Source organism: Budorcas taxicolor, chromosome 5 (assembly GCF_023091745.1).
Source record: "Budorcas taxicolor isolate Tak-1 chromosome 5, Takin1.1, whole genome shotgun sequence".
Taxonomy (NCBI): domain Eukaryota; kingdom Metazoa; phylum Chordata; class Mammalia; order Artiodactyla; family Bovidae; genus Budorcas; species Budorcas taxicolor.
The window spans coordinates 2,073,193-2,095,466 of record NC_068914.1 but is presented as its reverse complement, the minus strand read 5'-3'; the positions used below and the strand labels follow the sequence as shown (position 1 = coordinate 2,095,466).

Here is a 22,274-nt window from a genome sequence, read left to right as displayed (position 1 = left end):
AGTAATTTTAACTGTCTGAATGCTACATGCTCTATCGCTTCAGTCGTGTCCGACTCTTTGCGGCCCTATGGATTGAAGCCTGCAAGGCTCCTGTGTCCATAGGATTCTCCAGGCAAGAATACTGGAGTGGGTTTCCATTTCCTTCTTTTCCTTAACCCTAACTGTCTGAATACGCAGTACTTTACCTATGGGGTAAAGTACCTGTGGGGCACAAGACAATCCATTAGTTACGCAGAAAGAACTATTATATCGCATCCTTTTAAATTTCTATTTGATTATATTTTATAATACATGTTAAATTAATATAGAATTTCTAAAATACCATTTATAATCGCAATATACACCTCAAGACTTTTTACTGAAGGCATATTAAGTCTGAAAAACATTGTGCTAGGTTATTACTATAAACCTAAATTTCCTCATCATTGAAAAAAGTTTTTAAAAATTTACATTCTGCCAAAGAGCTTCCTGAAAAATACTTCATGTCACACAAATTATCACCAAGCATCTCGGCTAAAAGAAATGAGGCAATAAAAAAGTATATAATCTACTACAAATAAGAAGATATCCAAGTTCCTGGACAAAGGAAAGGAAAAGTCATCAACCACGAAATAACATGACAAGAAAAAGACTTTAATTTACTCTCACAGCTATAATACATTTTCCATTAAGAAGGAAAAGATTTTAAGAATTTTTTCCCCAAAATTACTGGTATTTGATTTCAGGACCTCAAACAAAATATTAAATAGCAATGTCTATAACAGCAAACTGACGGACACCACATACAGTGGAATAAGCTACTGATACACTCAGCAACACGGATGAATCGCAAAGATCTTCATCTGAGTGAAAGAAGCCAGACACACTAGCATACCTAGCACATGATTCCATCACGTAAAATGTGGCCGATACTCAGTGGTTTTTTTTTTAAAGGAAGATCATTAGTTGCCCGCAGCCAGTGCAGAAAAGAGGAAACTGATCGCAAAGGGCTAAGAAAAATCTTTGCAGGGTGACAGGAATGCTCTGCATCTTGACTGCAGTGAGAGCTTCAAGTGTCTATGCAAATGTCAAACTTCATCAGGTTACATTCTTTAAAAGGATGTACTAGCTTATATGTAAATTATTCCTCAAAGTTGGTAAGGGAAAACATTCTAAATAGCACTTATACTCTGATTCTTTAATGGAGTTGTATAAATAGCATTAACTCCTAACTAATATTCACTTTACTTCAGTCTTCGAGTCTCAGAAGTAGTCCACCGGAGGTCTCCTATCACCAGGAAACCCGGGTGCATGCTGAGTTGCTTCAGTCGTGCCCAACCTTATGTGGCCCTATGACTGTAGGCCACCGGGCTCCTCTGTCCCTGGGACTCTCCATGAACACTGGGGTGGGCCGCCGCGCTCTCCTCCAGGGGATCCGCCTGACCCAGGCATCGAGCCCGAGCCCCTTCTGCCTCCTGCACTGCCAGGCAGTTTGCTCACCACCAGCGCCGCCTGGGGAGCCTGGGTGCTACTCCACACAGTATTCTTAGGTGATTTTTTTTTTCCAGTTCATAATTCACAATAAATACAACTTAAAGCACAAAGAAGCCCATTCTTTGCAAATTATCAGACATATTATTCATAGAAATATTACAGTGTAAACCAACTTTTGAGGACACTGTTGCTTTTTTAAACTTATAACATCTCTAATCCCTCTTAATTCAACATCAAATGGCATTAAAAAAACAGCAAAAATATCATTATATTCTATAAGAAGGATTTAATGTTTTCCCCTCCCTCTCATAGTGCTCCTTCAGCAAAGGAAACAATTACCACTAAGTCGAGAGAAGAAAATCTTGATAGATTACTCTGTTACGCTGAATCTACCGTAAAATAAACAAGAAAGGGAAATTCAGATTAAATTAATTACCCCTTTTTAAAATAATCATGGCACACTAAGGAATTGCTAAAAGAGGTGAGCAGCAATGTAATTTAGAACACTGATTATTATGGATTTGTGTTTAAAGAAAAAAATACGTAAATTCTTAAATAATCCTGTTTGTTAGGCCATTAAAGGCCCTAAATCATTATTTTCCATATAGAGTCTGGACACTATTCCTGATTGGTCTGCTTGTGCTTGAGAGTTTATAAATGTGGCTTTGGAATGAATCTGCTCAGTTCAGTCACTCAGTCATCTCTGACTCTCTGACCCCATGGACTGCAGCATGCCAGGTTCCCTGCCCATCACCAACTCCGGGAGCTTGCCCAAACTCATGTCCATCGAGTCGGTGATGCCATCCAACCATCTCATCCTCTGTTGTCCCCTTCTCCTCCTGCCCTCAATCTTTCCCAGCATCGGGGTCTTTTCCAATGAGTCAGCTCTTTCGCATCAGGTGACCAAAGAACTGGAGTTTCAGCTTCAGCAGCAGTCCTTCCAATGACTATTCAGGACTGATTTCCTTTAGGATGGACTGACTGGATCTCCTTGCAGTCCAAGGGACTCTCAAGAGTCTTCTCCAACACCACACTTCAAAAGCATCAATTCTTCAGTGCTCAGCTTTCTTTATAGTCCAACTCTGACATCCATACGTAACTACCGGAAAAACCATAGCCTTGACTAGACGAACCTTTGTTGACAAAGTAATGTGTCTGCTTTTTAATGTGCTCTCTAGGTTTGTCATAGCTTTTCTTCCAAGGAGCAAGCGTCTTTTAATTTCACGGCTGCAGTCACTTTGGAATGAATACAAAGGCCAGAAAACAACACACTGTACAAACGAAAGCTGGTATTTTAAATAAAGAAGTACCTAAGATGCACTGCCGGAGAAGGCAATGGCACCCCAGTCCAGTGCTCTTGCCTGGGAAATCCCATGGGCGGAGGAGCCTGGTGGGCTGCAGTCCATGGGGTGGCTGAGGGTCGGACACGACTGAGTGACTTCACTTTCACTTTTCACTTTCGTGCACTGGAGGAGGAAATGGCAACCCACTCCAGTGTTCTTGCCTGGAGAATCCCAGGGACGGCGGAGCCTGGTGGGCTGCCGTCTATGGGGTCACACAGAGTCGGACACGACTGAAGCGACTTAGCAGCAGCAGCAGCAGCAGCAAGATGCACTGCAGTAGAGGACTGTCAAATTCTTTAAAACCTGGACCTATCGTATTTATTTGCAAGCTGATATTCTGCATAGAGACCCCTATCTTTACCAACATTCACCAACTGTGATAAGTTAAAAAGTAGTAAACACAGAGAATTTTATCTTTATACAGTATAATTTTTAAGTTCATCAGCATACTATTCTGGGGCTCAGATATGTGTTTAAAAATCTGTGCGAAAAGCAAATACTGATTACAAATTGTTTTCACAGTGATAATGAACACAACTCAAATGATGGGTCAAAATGTATAAAATGGAAAAAATCAAATTGATATAACTAGATATAAGTATAAAGAGATTTATTTAGTTTTATGTTTGTACATATGTAATTAATGTATGTTTACGTTTGTGCACATGTAATTAACATATTAACAATAAGTAAGCTCTGGCAGACCCTGAGAATTTCTCCCATTTAAAAAGGTAATTACAAGGCTGAGAAACACTATCCCTAAGAAATCAAATTTTCAAAATATATTATGGTACAATGCATCACTGTTTTTCATATGAAGGGAAAACAAGAGCTAAGGGAAAAAAAGGGAGCGATGGAAAAGGTACAGAAAGTTAAGATTAACTTGTAAGTATAGATGAAAAATCAGTATAAAACCTAAGAAACAGTACATAATAAATTAATTTCTCAAAGAGAACGAAGCAAGTTTTACAGAAGTATAAGAAATCTGTTTATAGTTGTAAAAACTTTAAAAGCTTATATAAGGCTATAGTGCCAAAATTTATACTCAAAACAAACTAATAGTTGCCCTTACAGACTTAAACGAAATATTTTTTAAATCAAAAAATAAATTATTGCCAAAATATAAGATTAATAAATTATGAAACTGCTAGAAGCTGTTATTAAAAGCAATAAAAAGTACAATGCTTAATCATTAGCAAACTCAGCTTCCCTTCAGGCAAACAATGCTGAAGTCGTAATTCTTCCCTGATTTAAAGACATTTCAGAAGCAGGATAATTCTAAAACAAAAAGAAAAGCAAAACCCAGGATCAAAGGAAATTGGATGGGGAATCAAGAAACAGGTCTTATTTCTGGTTCTCCAAATTATTCCGTGTGGCTCCAGGCAAGTCATTTACAACTCTCAATTCTTCTACTCATTACCTAGAGATGGAGTATAAACCAAGAATGTCTCTAAAGAAGAGCTCCTTAGGAAGCAAGCACTTTGCATATAAATAATGCTGTTACCTAAGTCTTAAAGATCAAACAACATCTCTGAAGGAAAAGACCAGGGCTCATCTCATGTTAGAGACAAAAATTACAAAAGAACACACCTTCAAGTTCTGGGGTCGAGAAAACTTGTTGAGAAGCGCAGTCTGAATGAGCTCCCACCGGCTCCCTGCAGTTCGCTCACCATTCTTTAAGGAAAAGAAAAACATGAAGAAACAATTCCAAGTTCTCTTAACATGCAGAATCAGGAGCCAAACAGCAAGCATTGAAATAGCTTTCAGAGACTAAAAGAACATGAGTTCAGTTCAGTTTTGTTCTCACCTCATCTTCCACAGGGTACAAGTTTTGTTCTGAACAAGGCATCTTAACGTGCTTGTTGTCCCACAAATCTTTAAAATGTGTTGGGAAAGGTTTAGGAACTTCTCCTATCCGCAAAAGATCTACCTGAAATGCAAGAAAACTGTAAGTGCATCAAAACTAGGCCTATATTCTGTAAAATAATCCAAAGAAATCAGCTGAAGTAAATGCTATAAAAATACAGACCAGCTCCTGGGCAAGGAACCTCAGAAGTCTCTTTCAGTTGTTCCCACTCCTTCCCTTCAGTTTGTTTCCAAATCATCATGGCCTGGGCACTCTATCTTCATCCCATCCAGTTCCCTGGTCCTTACTAATCCCTGACTGAATTTCCGGCAACAGCTTTCTATCCCTCTTCCTAACTCCCAACTGCTCCCAGATACACTCATCCCACATAATACCCTTATTCCCACTTGGGAATAATATTATCTTTCTAAAGTATCCCCAACCTTCTAATCCTATAACGGCTCCCTTCTGCCTATATAGATTCTAAATGATTCCAATTTTTAACATCCTCTCTTACCCAAAACACTATCTATTTAACCATCAACCTTCAGTACCCAGCTCAATTTTCATTTCCTATAAGAAGTCTTTAAAAACTTTCTAATAGGCAGTAAGCTTATTCTCTCATTTCATTGGATCATTATACTAGAGCACACTTTTTCCACTGGACTCTAAACTTAAGAATAATAACTATGTTAACTTTGTATTTTGAATGATTACAACTGAGCCAAACATGTATGTTTTCAATATGTGTAAATGTTTATATACGTACAGTTGATCTTTGAACAACATGGGTTTCAACTGCGCAGGTCCACTTATACAGTTATCCTTTTCAATAAAGACACACTACACCACCGCATAGTCAGGAGCTGATTGAATTGCTCGATGGGGAACCTCAGCTACAGAGGGCCAACTGTAAAGTTATACTCGGATTTTTGACTGCCCAGAAGGTCAGCACCCTAACCCTCAAACTGTTCAAGGGTCAACTCTATATACACACACATTGTTGCTGTTGTTCAACTGTTAAGTCGTATCCGACTCTTTGTGACGCTGTGGCCTGCAGCACACCAGGCTTCTCTGTCCTCCAACTGTCTCCTGGAGTTTGCGCAAACTCACGTCCACTGAGTCGGTGATGCTATCTAATCATCTCATCCTCTGCTGCTCCCTTTTCCTTTGCCTTCAACGTGTATATATGAACATGGATAAATATATATATATATACATACAAGGTTCATCCATACTATAGCATGAATCAGAACTTCACTGAAGATCATCAAATAATATAAAATTTCAACTGTAAGATGCTATAAATGAGAGGTTCATAATGTCACAAGGATCTTTCTAGACCATTTTAACTTATACGGTGAGCTTAGGGAATCCTTCTTTCAGGAAGTAGCAATTGAGCTCAACTCCAAAGGTGAAAAAGAAGTAGGAAAAAATGAAAGGGACCAAAAAAAGGGACAGCCTATGGAAGGAAAGACTGTTAAATAGGCAGCTTCATTAAAAGCCTGCAACCAAAGAGAAATAAACTTGTGGGCCTTTTATACAGGTAACCATTAAAACCACAAGTGTGTATAAGACTACTCCAAGAGAGGAAAAAATAAGAGGACCTATGAAAGTCGTGGGGAACTCTAACAACGTTTAAGGGCCACATGCAGACAAGAAGCTAAAAGGAACAAAGCAAGGGTTTGAGGAGGCAGGAGGAAAATCAGGGATATATGGTGTCCGAGAAGCCAAAGGATGAGAATACTCCAAGGAAGAAACAACAAGGGACGTCCAAGACTCAAAAGTGGCTGAGACGTCCATCCTGCCAGAAGTATTTATCCTCCATATGGGGACCCCAAAGGTGACTCTGTAAAGACCTTCCCTGTGATCTAGGGTGACAAGACCAGGCACCAGCAGAGCCTCACACACAGGGGAACATAATAGATAAGAACAGACGTGTCTCTGGGTGTCTGTAGTTCAGATGTGTGTATGCGTGTGTACAGCACACGCCTATACATGCGTTTGCCTGTATGTGTGTACATGTTTGTGTGTGAGTGAGTGTCGTGTGCATGAGTGCATTTACAGACAATCACGCATTATCGTGTCCACGCAATTTCAGACTGTCTTCCATTCCTAACACTAAATGCCAGGTTATAGCATGACTTCACATGCTGTAACTGTTAATATCTGGCATCTTAGAAATGTAACCAAAGACTATCTATTTAACAACCATTAATTATACATATAGCATAGTGAGTGTAGTGAAGTCGTTCAGTCATGTCCGACTCAGTGCGACCCCATAGACTATAGCCCACCAGGCTCCTTGGTCCACGGGATTCTCCAGGCATGAATACTGGAGTGGGTTGCCATTTCCTTCTCCAGGGCATCTTCCCGACCCAGGGATCGAACCCAGGTCTCCCGCGTTGTAGGCAGACGCTTTACCATCTGAGCCACCAGGGAAGCCCATACATATGGCATACTACTACCATATTCAGGAAAAAGAATCTAGAAGAAAACACACCAAATTCTTAAACTTTTTTCATTGACCCTGTATTACTTTTGTAATAAAATTTTTATAAATTCATTGGATATTTGACAAACAGTAATTATAGAGATTAATTAATGGTGGTATAAGATGCTTCAGGTTTTCTTTGTGGGCAGTGGGGGAGAGGAAGCAGGAAAAGTCAAAATATCACTTATTTCCCCTGATCAATCTTTTTCCAAATCTTAACCATTAACATCTTGGCAGTCACTCAAGCCTTTTTTTAATTTCACATACATTATCAATGCCTCCTTTTCCCGTATCACCCATAGTTAAGAATTCACAGTGTCCTATCAATATAATCTCAAAACAACTTGCATTTATTCTTTTATATGCCCACAATTACTACCCTGTCTCAGTAATTTCCAAACTTTTTTAAAGAGCAGAACTCTTTTTTCCCTACGAGTTCTAATACAAAATCATTATATTTAAATAAAAGCTATTTTAATAAATACAATTTTTAGAGTGACTATACGTATTCTATCAATAGCAAAGAGACTAACTGGAGGACTGTGAAATCGAGAGACGACAGCTGAAGCTTTCATCACTCATTTATATCTCTCATCCAATATTAAGAAAATCCTATCCACACACCTAAACAGCTGGCAGATGGTAACTTTTTTACACTGTTATTTTGATGTTTAAGGAAATGCTTCAAACAGCAGTAGCAAGAGAACCCTGATTCTATGACCTGCACAAAAATGAGTTCTCTTGGTAAAACCTGCTGGATAAAATATGGTATTAAGAAAAGAAGTATTAAGCATTTTTAAAAGTAAACACAGGTTAGTTCTTTCACGAGAGGCTTTTCATAGTTAAATATACAGCTTAGAAAGGAAATCTGAGTTAGTGTCAAAAGAAGCCCTGAGCCACTTTCATGAAGCACAGTTCGATCACCACTGTTTGCTTACTCTTCATCTCTTAACCGAGCTCGTACCTTTTCCTGCTTCCATTGTATCCTCTCTTCAGTTATCCTTACATAGCCGTCTGATCAACCTTGCTGTGTATGTAGTACAACTATCGTCTGCACAGACATTCCCATGATTTCCAATTCTTACAGACTCAGTTTCTTACAGACTCAGTTTCTGATACCTAAAGCCGTCTACAATGGACCCAAACTACTTTTCAAGTCTTCTCTTCCACCATTTTCCATCCAAAAGCAAATCAATTGCTTCCCATTGGTAAAAATTTTAAACTGCACAGCCTTTTCCTATAAAGGTTATATATCTATCTAGAATTCCCTTGCCTTACTAACTCCATTTCAGAAATTTCCTCTCATCTTTAAGAACTCAGCTCAAACTCCAACACCCTGCTCAATGTTGCTTTTACCTAACCACACTAATGAGTTCCGTACTTCACAATATTTAATCACATGAAGGCAATGGCACCCCACTCCAGTACTCTTGCCTGGAAACTCCCATGGACGGAGGAGCCTGGTGGGCTGCAGTCCATAGGGTCACTAAGAGTTGGACAGGACTGAGTGAATTCACTTTCACTTTTCACTTTCATGCATTGGAGAAGGAAATGACAACCCACTCCAGTGTTCTTGCCTGGAGAATCCCAGGGACGGGAGAGCCTGGTGGGCTGCCATCTATGGGGTCGCACAGAGTAGGACACGACTGAAGCGACTTAGCAGCAGCAGCAGGCTAAGTTGTTTAAGAGCAGAGAGTTTCTTTAAGTAGCCCCTGTGAAATCCAATATAGAATCTAATAAATGAGATGAATATTTAATCCTGCATGGATTCTTTTTTTTGTTGTTTTTGTTGGCCATGCCACATGGCTGTGGGATCTTAATTTCCTGACCAGGAATCAAACCCAGGCCCACGGCAGTGAAAGCATTGAGTCCTCACCAGTGGAGAGAAATTTCTAAGACATGGATATTTAAAACTACTCTAAGAGTGATAGAAATATTCTAAGATTGGATTACGGCCATGGTTGCCTAACTCAGTAAACTAACTAAATATACTTGAACACGTATATGCTCAATAAAGTTTTTCTTTTCATTTTTTTAAAAGAACCCATGAAAAGTATGAAAGAGGTTCCCAGGGTTAGTGAGGAATGAGAAGTTACTGTTTAGTAGGTAGAGCTTATGTGCAGGAAGACGGAAAATTTCTGGGAATGAACAGTGGTAATGGTTGCACAACACTGCCACTGAAATGCACACTTAAAAGACGATCAAGTTGGTAAACTTCATATTATGTACATTTAACCACAGATTTTTTAAAAATAAGGTTGGTTTTAGAAATGCTGAGCTTGAGATACCTATGGGATAGTGATGGGGATGTCTAGAAGAATCTAAAGCTCAGAAAAAGAGGATCAAACCGGAGAAGAATTTGAGGATACTGAACAACATACAATTTTGAATTTTAGTATCTAACATGTAGTGGGTACTCAATAAATATTGTCAATTGAATTTTTTTATTCAATAAATTTTCTTCACAATACAGAATATTCAATACCCTCAGCAGTTAACAGTGATTCATCTTACAGATGTGTTAAGTACCGTGTTAAGTAACCTATCATCGTATTTCTCTGTTCTATAGACTTCTCAGTACTTTATATATGCAGAAAAGAGAACCACTTTCTATGCACTGGTCTGTTTCTCACAAGTATCACAATAAATGGAAACTTAGCACCTTCTCTCTTTATAGGCAAGAGGTAATATCTACCCGAATAGTCACTGTGTGATTGGCAGATGGTCTCAAGGGAGGCAGCCGGATCCCACACCTTGGCATCCTTCTCATCTCCTCAATAGGAGTTCCAAGCCATTTCTTATCTGGAGAAAGGTGAGGTGGAATGTATTTAGGGATCTTCCTTTCTGTTCTTTGATGTTTCATTTCACATTGTTCTTTTCTAAGATCAAAACAAATATATTCCATCACAAACCACTCACTGTTTAAATTCACTAAGATACACAAGTAAAAACACTTACCCAGAAGTTATTGTTTAAAATGTGCCAAACTTGCTCTTTCTCCTTGGTATTTAGAAAAAACAAAACAACAAAAAGCTAATAAGGCTTACAATAAAAGCCAAGAGCTTATTTTCAATAGTCTGTGGAAGGAATTTCCGAACACATGTAAATCACCTTCTGAAAAAAGGGGCCTTATAAAACAACAGGTACATTGCCAAACAAGTCATGGTGCACCGTGTCCGCTACTTCTTAGGACTCTAGACAACAATTTTCGATGAAGTGAACTTACTATGGCGTGCTTGCCATAAAAGATCACAAAACTTATGGAGTGGGCTTTAAGGTAATTTTTATACTTACATTTTTCTGTAATCATACAGGCCGGGATTTAAATCCCAGCTTTACTCCCCACAAGTCACACAATCTCAGTGACTCTCCGAACCAATCTGAGTCTTCTCGCCTGCGAGCTGAGTGCGACACCGCCTGCCTGCTGTCAGAGCATTAGCGAAAGCACAGGTGCAGCAGCCTGAGGCAGCGGCAGCTACCATCATATTTATGACCGAGCGATTCCCATAAACCTCAGAAGGAGGCTCACGAAAGTAAAATCTGATTATTTACTTCTTTTCTGTTTCTGTGATTTTTAGAATTTAACATTTGAGTCTAAGTTTGAATTATGCATTATTAATTAATAAGAAAGGCAATTATTTCTTGCCTTCAGTGCAAACCATAACTTCGTGAAACTCCCCCTCACAAAATTATATAACACATTACCCTACTGAAGACACTCTTGATGGTAAAAATTACCTTTTGTCCTCTGCTTTGGGCACTCTCATGAAATGATCTGTGATTTTAGAATCCTTTCTCCCATGTTGCTTAGAATTTCTGCACTCTACATTCAGGCTAGAAGTACTTCCAGGTCGCTTGACATTCACATCATTCATTCCAGCTCGACTCTCTCCTCCTTCAAACTGGAAATGTAATCGAATCTCACCTCCCTTAGCAGAGGACCGCTTCCTCAACTCAGTGTCAGCTTCTCTTGGTTGGAACCTTGAAGGCTTATTTGCTGTTTGAGCAGAACTGCTATCTTCCTGTTCATCAAAACCTGGACTTGTCTCTTCATCTGCTTCTGAATCCTGACAACTATTTTTGGAATTATCTACGTCCATTGGTGACTCGGGCTCACTTTCTTTCTCAAACGGAGGAGAATTTCCTAGGCCACTTTCTTGTCTGCTCAACCTGTTGGCATTTTTCAGTCCAGTACCAGCATCCTCAGAGCCAGCGTCCGACGAGGGGCTCTCCGGCAGCACGTCTGTCTCCTCCTGCCGACACCCTGCGCGGGCTTCTGCAGGACGGCGAGCCCCGCTACACTTCTGGCAGCTTCTGGCTTCCCTGCCCTGTCCATCTTCCACCGTCTGCTGTGCGTTCGCAAGCTTCACAGGTGTCAGAAACGGCTGGTTATCTCGACTCTCCTCACTATTTGTGTCGCTGTGACCATCATTTTGGGGTGAGCGACCAACATTAGCGTTACTGAACTGCTCTGGCACCAGAGTTACTGCAGGAGGTTCAGAGTCCAAAAGCCGTTCCGAGTGTCTCCCTTCATTCTGCCACTGACACACAGCTGCAGTCTGATGCTGCTTCAAACACTGTGTACTTTTTTCAACTGGTGACTTATCGAAACCTAGCTGAGAGACATTTTCTAATTTTTCCATGTTATGTTGATAAAAGTTATCTTTTTGTACAGAACTCATCATGGATTCTTCTCTTGTATTGTTGTTTTCTTTACTATGCAAACTGTAAAAGAGCAGAAAGAATGATACAACAGAACTTATGACACAACAGAAAGAATTTATGACACAAAAAGATCACTGACCCAAACACATCCCTACAATATCAGAGCCATAATTAAGCTTGCGATTACCTGAGCATACAGCATGCTCTTTCACGACTCCATACCTTTGCACATTTGCCTATAATGCCCTTTTCCCAACTGTGTGCCTGGCAAACACCAGCCAGAAAGCAGTGTTAACCCTCTCTCGCCTCCTGTGCGGCCCCTCTTGCAAAGGTAAAGCTGACTGTCTGCTCTACATGCTAACTGCCACGGCGCCTTGTCTGCATCTTTGCTGCGGCGTCGATCACACATGTAAGAATCCGCGCTTTTCGGCGTCTGTCAGCACCACTCACTGTAAGCATCTTAAAGGCAGAGACCACTGCTGCTTCATCTCTGCATCTCAGGGTCACTAAACCATCCCTGGCGCACAGCATCAACGGAAACGCCAACACAGGAAAACGTGAGAGCAAAAAGGAGAGACACCAGCGTGAGCCGCGACCCAACACCCATGCATCAGGCTGTTCGCTCCTCTAGACGAGCATGTTTCTGTACCTTTCTGATCCCACTGTCTTGATTCCTTTAGTGTCCATCCAACTGGTTATCGTCTTCTGCTTGAAAACTGTGAAGGAAAGAAAAATCTATGTGCATGCATACCTTCAAGGAGAGAACACCTATGGAAGCAGCAGATACACATGGAAGGCATTAAGCTAGGTTCTGCGGATTAAAAAAAGATCAATCATTGCTTCCTCATGCCAGCAATGGGAGAAAATACAGGAACATAAACATAAATACATCTGGCACAGAAGATAAAAGTGACCAGACCTTAAAGGAACTGGTCTGGTCTAACGGATGAGACCACAGACTCTGAAATCAGACTGTGTGCTTAGTCGCTCATTGTCCGACTCTTTGTGACCCTTTGGACTAAACAGCCTGCCAGGCTCCTCTGTCCATGGGAATTTTCAGGCAAGAGAACAGGAGTGGGTTGCCATTTCCGTCTCCAGGGGCTCTTCTGGACCTAGGGATCGAACCCGCACCTTCTGTGTCTCCTGCACTGCAGGCGGATTCTTCACCTAGGTCCAAACCCTGGCTCTCCTTCTCACTTCCTGTGTGATTTCGTGAAGAGCCGCCTCTCTGTGTCTGACTCATCATCAGTAGATGTGCAAATTAATAGTGTCTCTCTTGGGTTATTGTGAGATTTAAAGTAACAACCACTGCAAACCGCTTACCATATGCTCAGTAAATGTTAGTTATTAGTTATTATTGGTATTAAAAGAGATCCTAAAGGAGGTCCCTGGTGGTCTAGTGTTTAGGATTCGGCACTTTCACTGACCTGGCCCAGGTTCAACGCCTGGTTGGGGAACTGAGGTCCTGCAAGTGCACAGTGAGGCCAAAATAATAGTAATAATAGGTTTAAAAAGTAAAATGAATTCAAAAAGACCCTGATTAGAAATTAAGATATTTCTGAGGAAAGGACTACTTTAGGGAATTGAAGAAAGTGGGATCATCTGATAAGCAGTTCTTGAAGAATAAGCATGCAGTCACATTAAGGGAAAAAATCAGAAGAACAGAACCAATGGTAGAGAAATATGAAGAAAACAACAGAAAATATGGCTGAAAGGTCAGCAAGGAACCAAAGAGATTCCTGAAAAACCCACAAAGAGAGGTACAAAATAATGTCTAAAGTCACATTCAGAGCTGTAATGCCAGAATTCAAATCTAGGAGGCTCCCAGTCAGGCAGGATACACAGCCTAGACAGCTGGTGTGAAGGGGCAAGAAGGAAGAGTCTATCGTTAGAAGCTGATGAGGAAGGTACTGGTCTAGGTCAGTGGTTCCCAAGCCAACTGAATCGTCAAGGCTGACAACAGAGGGGTCCAAGGGCCACATCTAGACCTTCTGAATGAAAATCTATAATGTGATGATGGAGGTATGAGGGGAGGTGGATTCTGTATTTTCTTCCCCCCTAAAAAGTGGTTCTGATGATCAGCAAAGTTGAAGAACTATTGGTCAAGATCCAAAACTAGTCTTGTCTTTGTAAGAATAGAGAACGGAAGTTGAGAAGTGAGAGTCATCACAGATTCCAAAATGACAGAGGTTAGAAGTGGCACTAAACTTTAAGCCTGAGACTTGAAAGACGGTGAGAACATTAACTGGAAATGCAGACAGTAAGAGAACTGGATGTAGGGGGAAAACATGGTTGGGTCAATATGAACACACTAAATTTGAAATGCCAAAGAGATAACTAGATAGATGACCAGGAGATAGTAGCAAAAGTAGAATTAATGGTTCAGCAAGGTACATAAACCATAAATAAATGGAAGCCAGATTCATATAAACATTAGAAATTTAAGCATGCTTTTAAATTTAATGTATTGCGTGTGGATTACATGTATATAACATTTTAGCATGACAGTGAAAGTGTTAGTCGCTCAGCTGTATCTGACTCTTTGTGACCCCATGGTCTATAGCCACCAAGCTCCTCTGTCCAAGGAATTCTCCAGGCAAGAACACTAGAGTGGGTTGCCATTCCCTTCTCCAGGGGATCTTCTTGACCTAGCAATTGAACCTAGGTCTCCTGCACTGCAGGCAGATTTTTTTTCCATCTGAGGCACCAGGGAAGCTCTTTAATATGAGAAACCATAAAATCTTGAACATTCTCAACTACTGTCTAAATTGCAATGTAAGAATCTAAGCACCTTAGATCACAAACCCTCTTATTTACCCATGTCCCTTCAAACACCATAACATGAGACGCCGTCCCAAATACATGAAAATCAATCATTCATCACTGTATTTGAGTGCCATATAATTCACATTTTATACTAAATACTAACATTCTAACTAGTCAAAATCTTTTACCAGCAGTTTAAAAATCATTTGTCACAAAAATTGTACATATATATTTGATATTTCTTGTTAAACACCACGACTTTAGTCATTTTATGAAGTTAATACTTCTACAGTAAATTAGACTTCAGAGAAAAAATTAATTCTAGTCACAAAAGAGTGAGAATAAACCAGTTGATTCTGAAACTTTTTCTACAGTTCCATCTTCTCTATTTAATTTCATTATATCAAGCACAGCAAATGGGCCAAAAAATTCATTTTCTGAGTCAGTATAGAATTTAAAATACCTTTTTCCATAAATGTAAAGATCTGATGGTACGATATGACTGTGTTCCTATAGCACACACGAAGCATGACACTATCATGACAAGTCAACTGAACCTAAAGAGTGCAGGCAACATCATTTCGTAAAAAACTATGAAGAGTGTTACAGTGCAGCTAAAGGGGAGGGCGTCTCCTGCAGTTCTGACACTGAGAATGTGTTCTCTCTCTAGCTTCAGGCTTCCTATTATAATTCCTGAAGCCTGAGAACAGGGTGAAGGAGAAGTAAGAGGCTAGGAACCATCATTTCCTGCTAATAAAACAGTCCTCAGTTCTTCCAAGGACCCCAGAGAAAGGAGAGCCTACCAATGCTACAGTTTCTGGCTTCCAAAGGTTTCTTTTACAGCACATCACAGGGCTGTTTCAGCTGTATCCCTCTTATTCCTGAAGTAAGCATAAAATGGATAGCATCACCGATTCAATGGACATGAACTTGGGCGAACTCTGAGAGAGTGAGGGACAGGGAGGCCCACGGTCGCAGAGGGTCAGACACGACCTAGCGGCTAAACAACAACAAAGCATAAAATGACGTGTCCCAGGTTCCAGGGAATCTTTCTTTTAACTAGAAGTAATCACAGTAAACAAAGACAGAGGCCATAGGAGGTGATGAAATAGACACAAAACAGAGTCAAACAAAATCTTGGCCTGAGAGCTTTGCTCAATTCAGTTCTGTCACTCAGTCATGTCCGACTCTTTGCGACCCAATAGACTGCAGAACGCCAGGCCTCCCTGGCCATCACCAACTCCCGGAGTTCACTCAGACTCATGTCCATTGAGTCAGTGATGCCATCCAACTATCTCATCCTCTGTTGTCCCCTTCTCCTCCTGCCCTCAATCTTTCCCAGCATCAGGGTCTTTTCCAATGAGTCAGCTCTTTGCATGAGGCGGCCAAAGTACTGGAGTTTCAGCTTTAGCATCAGTCCTTCCAGTGAAAACTCAGGACTGATTTCCTTTAGGATGGACTGGTTGGATTTCCTTGCAGTCCAAGGGACTCTCAAGAGTCTTCTCCAACACCACAGTTCAAAAGCATCAATTCTTCAGCGCTCAGCTTTCTTTATAGTCCAACTCTCACATCCATACATGACCACTGGAAAAACCATAGCCTTGACTAGACAGACCTTTGTTGGCAAAATAATGTCTCTGCTTTTCAATATGCTATCTAGGTTGGTCATAACTTTTCTTCCAAGGAGTAAGTGTCTTTTAATTTCATGGCTGCAATCACTATCTGCAGTGATTTTGGAACCCAAAAAAATAAAGTCTGACACCGTTTCCACTGTTTCCCCATCTATTTCCCATGAAGTGATGGGACCAGATGCCATGATCTTCGTTTTCTGAATGTTGAGCTTTAAGCCAACTTTTTCACTCTCCTCTTTCACTTTCATCAAGAGGCTTTTTAGTTCCTCTTCACTTTCTGCCATAAGGGTGGTGTCATCTGCATATCTGAGGTGATTGATATTTCTCCCAGCAATCTTGATTCTAGCTTGTGCTTCTTCCAGCCCAGCGTTTCTCATGATGTACTCTGCATAGAAGTTAAATAAGCAGGATGACAATATACAGCCTTGACATACTCTTTTTCCTATTTGGAACCAGTCTGTTTTTCCATGTCCAGTTCTAACTGTTGCTTCCTGACCTGCATATAGGTTTCTCAAGAGGCAGGTCAGGTGGTCTGGTATTCCCATCTCTTTCAGAATTTTCCACAGTTTATTGTGATCCACACACTCAAAGGCTTTGGCATAGTCAATAAAGCAGAAATAGATGTTTTTCTGGAACTCTCTTGCTTTTTCCATGATCCAGTGGATGTTGACAATTTGATCTCTGGTTCCTCTGCCTTTTCTAAATCCAGCTTAAACATCTGGAAGTTCACAGTTCACGTATTGCTGAAGCCTGGCTTGGAGAATCTTGAGCATTACTTTACTAGCATGTGAGCTGAGGGCAATTGTGCGGTAGTTTGAGCATTCTTTGGCATTGCCTTTCTTTGGGATTACAACAAAAACTGACCTTTTCCAGTCCTGTGGCCACTGCTGAGTTTTCCAAATTTGCTGGCATATTGAGTGCAGCACTTTCATAGCATCATTTTTTAGGATTTGAAACAGCTCAACTGGAATTCCATCACTTCCACTAGCTTTGTTCCTAGTGATGCTTCCTAAGGCCCACTTGAGATATTTGCTCAGTCACTTAGTAATAATGTACTTCATTTCTTTGAGATTTTACTTGCTCACCTATAAACTGGGATTAACAATACTTATTTCCAAGGCTTATGTGGATCAGTGAGAGGAAAATACTAAGTGGCCAGTCTCACAAAGAAGAAACTCAAGAAATGTATCCTCTACCAACATTTCCACCCAATCTCTTTTTTCACTGAGATCATTAGTTCTCCATCTTTACTCTGACTTTACATCACATAATCTCAGTAACCTCACTCAGTATCCAGCATCTTTCAATGAGCAAATCATTAAATTAGGTGCTAGAGATACAGTCAAAAGGCATAAAATGCAGAAAAATTCACTTGTACTCAAAGGAACACCCCACCTTCACAAAAAGCCTCTTTCCTCCAGCAGCAGGACGATAAGGCATGGGAAGGAACGGTGTGGTGAGTCCAAAGAGCAATGGACAGTGGGAAAGTTTTGAGATGAGCAAAGAGGTTTGAAGATGCTTTTGACGGCACTAAGGCTAAAAAAACGATAAGGGAGATGGGAACAATATAGCTCCAGACAACCCCCCAACCACCAACGACCTACACTGGGGCCATCCCTGAAGTGAGGAGAGAAACTCCTCACTGTTTACAGGTAACTGTTAATAGGTGGAAAAGGGAAGCTCCTATACCAGTACAACTGGATAAACCATTCCCCATTGGAATGTGAGTCAGAAGCGGAGTTCTGCCTATATGCAGACGTGCAGATTTCTATCAGTATAAGAAAAATGCCCAGGAAGATAAATAACACAGAATTTAAAGGCACTGAATAAATATCCATTTCCCTACCTTACTTCTCCTAGGATAAGCACATATAAAAATTTTAAATACCAAGTTCCTAAAAGAATTCCAAAATCTCAACCAACAGATTTTGATACAAATTTACACTTTGAATATTTTGTTCATTGGCGTCCTTTGCCAGGTATACAGAAAACATTTACACACATGCACAAGTACAGCCCAAGTATTAACTCAGTTCCTCTTCTGCAGAAAATCAGAAGATCCAATCAGTAAGGACTGACAGTCACCCCTCTCCCTCCACTCACTCCTCCTCCTTTATAGGACCTATAACAGGACCACAAATGAGCCTGTCACAGAAGTCACAGTACCTGGAGGTCACCCTCAGTTCCTCTCCCTTCCACCCTCCTTCAACAAGTCCTCTAAAATCTACATCCTAAATCTTAAATCCACCTTTCTCCCCATCTTCAAAAGAGCACCAATATTACAAGCATAGTTACATCACTCACTGGGCCAGCTCACCTGCACTGGTCTCATGAGTGGTCTCCCTGTCTGCAGTCTCGACTTTCTCTAACCCAGTGTCCCAGAAACTACAAATGACCAACATTTTTTAGTTAAATATTACAGACAACATGAGAATGCTTCATACATAGTAAAGCTAAGTTTATTTCATGAAACGTTTGTTATAAATATGGCATGTTAATCAGGAGATATATCTACTGTGGGTGGCAGTCAGAAAAGTCCAAAGATCACTGCCTAAGCCACCTTTCCAAAAATATAAACCAAACGACTGTAACCCTTTCTTATAAGCTTTTTAGTCATACTCTGCGCTCAGTCGCTTCAGTTGTGCCCAACTCTTTGCAACCCAAGGACCTTGCCCGCCAGGCTCTTCTGTTCATGAGATGTTCCCGGCAAGAATACTGGAGTGGGTTGCCATGACCTTCTCCAAATGATCTTCCCGACCCAGGGATTGAACCCACGTCTCCCCCGCTGCAGGATTCTTTACACCTGAGCCACCAAAGAAACTGACAGTTTAGTGGTTCCCCATTAACCACAGAATAGTGTCCAAACTCCTTGAAATGGCACTTGACTTTGTCCATAAATAAGCTCTTCTGCTCCTTCCCAGCCTTAACTGACAGTCTTGTCATCCTGTGCTCCTATCAAGCCACCTTTTGTACATCCCATTCCCTCGGCCTTTATAGTTTTCTCTCTCCTTGGTTTATAAATCAAACCCTGCTCATCCTTCATTGCTCATTGGAGGTCTGCTTCCCCATTGCCTGTAAGTCCTGAGAGGACTAAGTGTACACCATTTGTCAGAGGACAGCCTGACCTCTGTCCATTCTCTTACACTGTTGACCAACGCTTCCTTTTTGAAACGCTCTTATCCTTGCACGACCAAGAGCCAGGCTTCCCTCCTACTTCCCTGGTTGTTTCCCTTCAGTCTACTCTTATATGGCAGTGTTCCTAAAGTTTCTGTCCTAGGTCACTTTTTTCAGTATATGCTTTATACCATCTAATCTACTTCCAAAGCATCAGTAACGGTGTATATTGTAAGAACTTCCAAATCTATATTTCCAGCTCATATATATTTCTTACGAGGTACAAACCCTTATGTCCTGTTCTCTCCTAAATCCATCCACTTTTCCCCTTTACTACTGCCTGCTGCTGCTAAGTTGCTTCAGTCATGTCCGACTCTGTGCGACCCCATAGACGGCAGCCCACCAGGCTCCTCTGTCCCTGGGATTCTCCAGGCAAGAATACTGGAGTGGGGTGCCATTTCCTTCTCCAATGCATGCATGCATGCTAAGTTGCTTCAGTCATGTCCAACTCTGTGCAGCCCCACAGACAGCAGCCCACCAGGCTCCTCTGTCCACCGAATTCTTTAGGCAACAGTACTGGAGTGGGTTGCCATTTCCTTCTCCAACTACTGCCTGCAACCAAGTATAAACCATCATTATTTCCCATGTAGACTAACTCCTTAACCAGTCTTGGGCCTGCACTTCTGCTCCCTTTCAATCCGTTCTTCATTTTCCACACACTAGCAACAAGGATCTTTAAAATATGTATATTTTCGTAAATATGTATTTTAAAAATATATATCCAATTATGTCACTCCCCTATTGAAGCCTTTTAATAGTTTCTTATTGCCCTTAGAAATAAAGTTCAAAACCCTCAGCATGCCCAGTATGACCTGATCTTTGCCTCTCTCTCTGCAACCCCATCTCTCACTACTCTCCCCTGTCCACAATATTCATCAGCTGCACTCTGGGATCACTTCATTAACTTCTCTTCATCTAGCTAACCCCTCATTACTCTTCAGTTCAGTTCAGTCACTCAGTCGTGTCCGACTCTTTGCGACCCCATAAATTGCAGCACACCAGGCCTCCCTGTCCATCACCAACTCCTGGAGTTCACTCAGACTCAAGTCCATCGAGTCGGTGATACTATCCAGCCATCTCTGTCGTCCCTTTCTCCTCCTGCCCCCAATCCCTCCCAGCATCACAGTCTCTTCCAATGAGTCAACTCTTCGCATGAGGTGGCCAAAGTACTGGAGTTTCAGCTTTAGCATCAGTCCTTCCAAAGAACACCCAGGACTGATCTCCTTTAGAATGGACTGGTTGGATCTCCTTGCAGTCCAAGGGACTCTCAAGAGTCTTCTCCAACACCACAGTTCAAAAGCATCAATTCTTCGGTGCTCAGCCTTCTTCACAGTCCAACTCTCACATCCATACATGACTACTGGAAAAATCATAGCCTTGACTAGACGGACCTTAGTCGGCAAAGTAATGTCTCTGCTTTTGAATATACTGTCTAGGTTGGTCATAACTTTCCTTCCAAGGAGTAAGCGTCTTTTAATTTCATGGCTGCAGTCACCATCTGCAGTGATTTTGGAGCCCAAAAAAATTAAGTCTGCCGCTGTTTCCCCATCTATTTGCCATGAAGTGATGGGACCAGATGCCATGATCTTCGTTTTCTGAATGTTGAGCTTTAAGCCAACTTTTTCACTCTCCTCTTTCACCTTCATCAAGAGGTTCTTTAGTTCCTCTTCACTTTCTGCCATAAGGGTGGTGTCATCTGCATTACTCTTTAGTCTTCAGAATAAAATTCTTATCTTCTGGCTGGGAGATTATCTTTGAGCCTACCAACTGGATTAGGTACACCTTACTCTACCATTATGTTCCGTTCCCTTATGAACTGGAACATCCATTACCGTTTATTATGTTGACTTTTATAATCGTCCATCTCTCCTGACAGACTTTAGGGTCTGAACACAGAGACCAAGTAACTTTTGTTCAACATAGTATGCCAGAGCCAAGTTTAATGCCAGCTAAGATGAACGGCTCTGCATTCAGGGACTAAGAATCTAAATTGAGATAAGCTATGATTTTCTTTTTTTGTAGCTTTCTTTTTATCTAGAGGCTGAAGCTTCACATCCACAATTAAACTTCCTTAACAGCAGCAGCAACGACTAAGGCAATTACTCAAACGCGAAAAAAGCAAACAGGTGGAATATCTTTATCACTTCCCGCCCAGTAAGTGACTGTTCATCAAGGTTTCTCACACCACCAATCGCCGTGGGGGAAAATGCGACTCTATTTTCCCAGTAGCGGTCTTGGGGGGCTTAGCAAGGGGACCTCGGAGTTCAGAGTGGTGTAACAAGACTAGAAAGGGGGTAGGAAGATGCTAGAGTCCCTGGCTCCTGAGACAGACCAAAAAGAGGTTTGGGCCAAGGAGAAGGACCAAGAGCTTTACCTCCCCACGTACCAAGAGAGGTGGCGCTGCCTCGGTGCTGTCCCGCCCGGCCCGGGGCGCAGCCTGACGAGGACGGCGGGACCCTGAGCTGCACCGGAGCGTCCTTGGAATCGAGGACGCGCCTCTGCCTGCCGGGGAAGCTCCGGGCGTCCGAGGCGGCCGGCGGAGAAGTTGCAGCGGCGTCCCAGCGGGGTCGCTTGGTGCAGGGCTCACAGCCGGGGCCCGCACTCATGCTGGGACCCGCAGCACTGAGTCTCCGGGCCAGCCCGGACGTAGAGCCTCATTCACTAGCCCTGGGAGGGACGGACTGCGCCCCCTCCTCGGTGCCGCCCGGCACCATGCCCCCTCTGCCGCTGACTGCTTCCGCAGCTCCTGCTCTGACAGCCTCCCGAACCAGGCCCTAGCCAGACGCCTGCCTTCCCTCTTCCACCGGCACCCTACCAGCCTCCGGATGAGCCGTTCTGATTCCGGCTTCGTTCACTTTCCCACCACCGGAAAGCTGCCGTCA

At 41.8% G+C, this 22,274-nt stretch overlaps 1 protein-coding gene across 2 annotated transcripts in view; it reads right to left on the bottom strand.

Annotated features, from left to right (window-relative positions):
• Positions 1-22,269, bottom strand: part of PARG (poly(ADP-ribose) glycohydrolase) — a 118,024-nt gene extending 95,755 nt beyond the window's left edge. Inside the window, exons 1-6 of one of the 2 annotated variants that reach the window (XM_052640046.1) lie at positions 22,208-22,269; positions 12,471-12,537; positions 10,895-11,881; positions 9,852-10,035; positions 4,624-4,746; positions 4,407-4,490 (exon numbers count right to left, since the gene is read on the bottom strand). In XM_052640046.1, coding sequence (XP_052496006.1) covers positions 4,407-4,490; positions 4,624-4,746; positions 9,852-10,035; positions 10,895-11,881; positions 12,471-12,508 — 1,416 coding nt within the window. In that variant the 5' untranslated portion in view covers positions 12,509-12,537; positions 22,208-22,269. Of the gene's footprint in view, positions 1-4,406; positions 4,491-4,623; positions 4,747-9,851; positions 10,036-10,894; positions 11,882-12,470; positions 12,538-21,778 lie in introns of both variants that reach the window. The other variant, XM_052640044.1, reaches the window with a different exon arrangement.
• Positions 22,270-22,274: the final 5 nt, after the last annotated feature.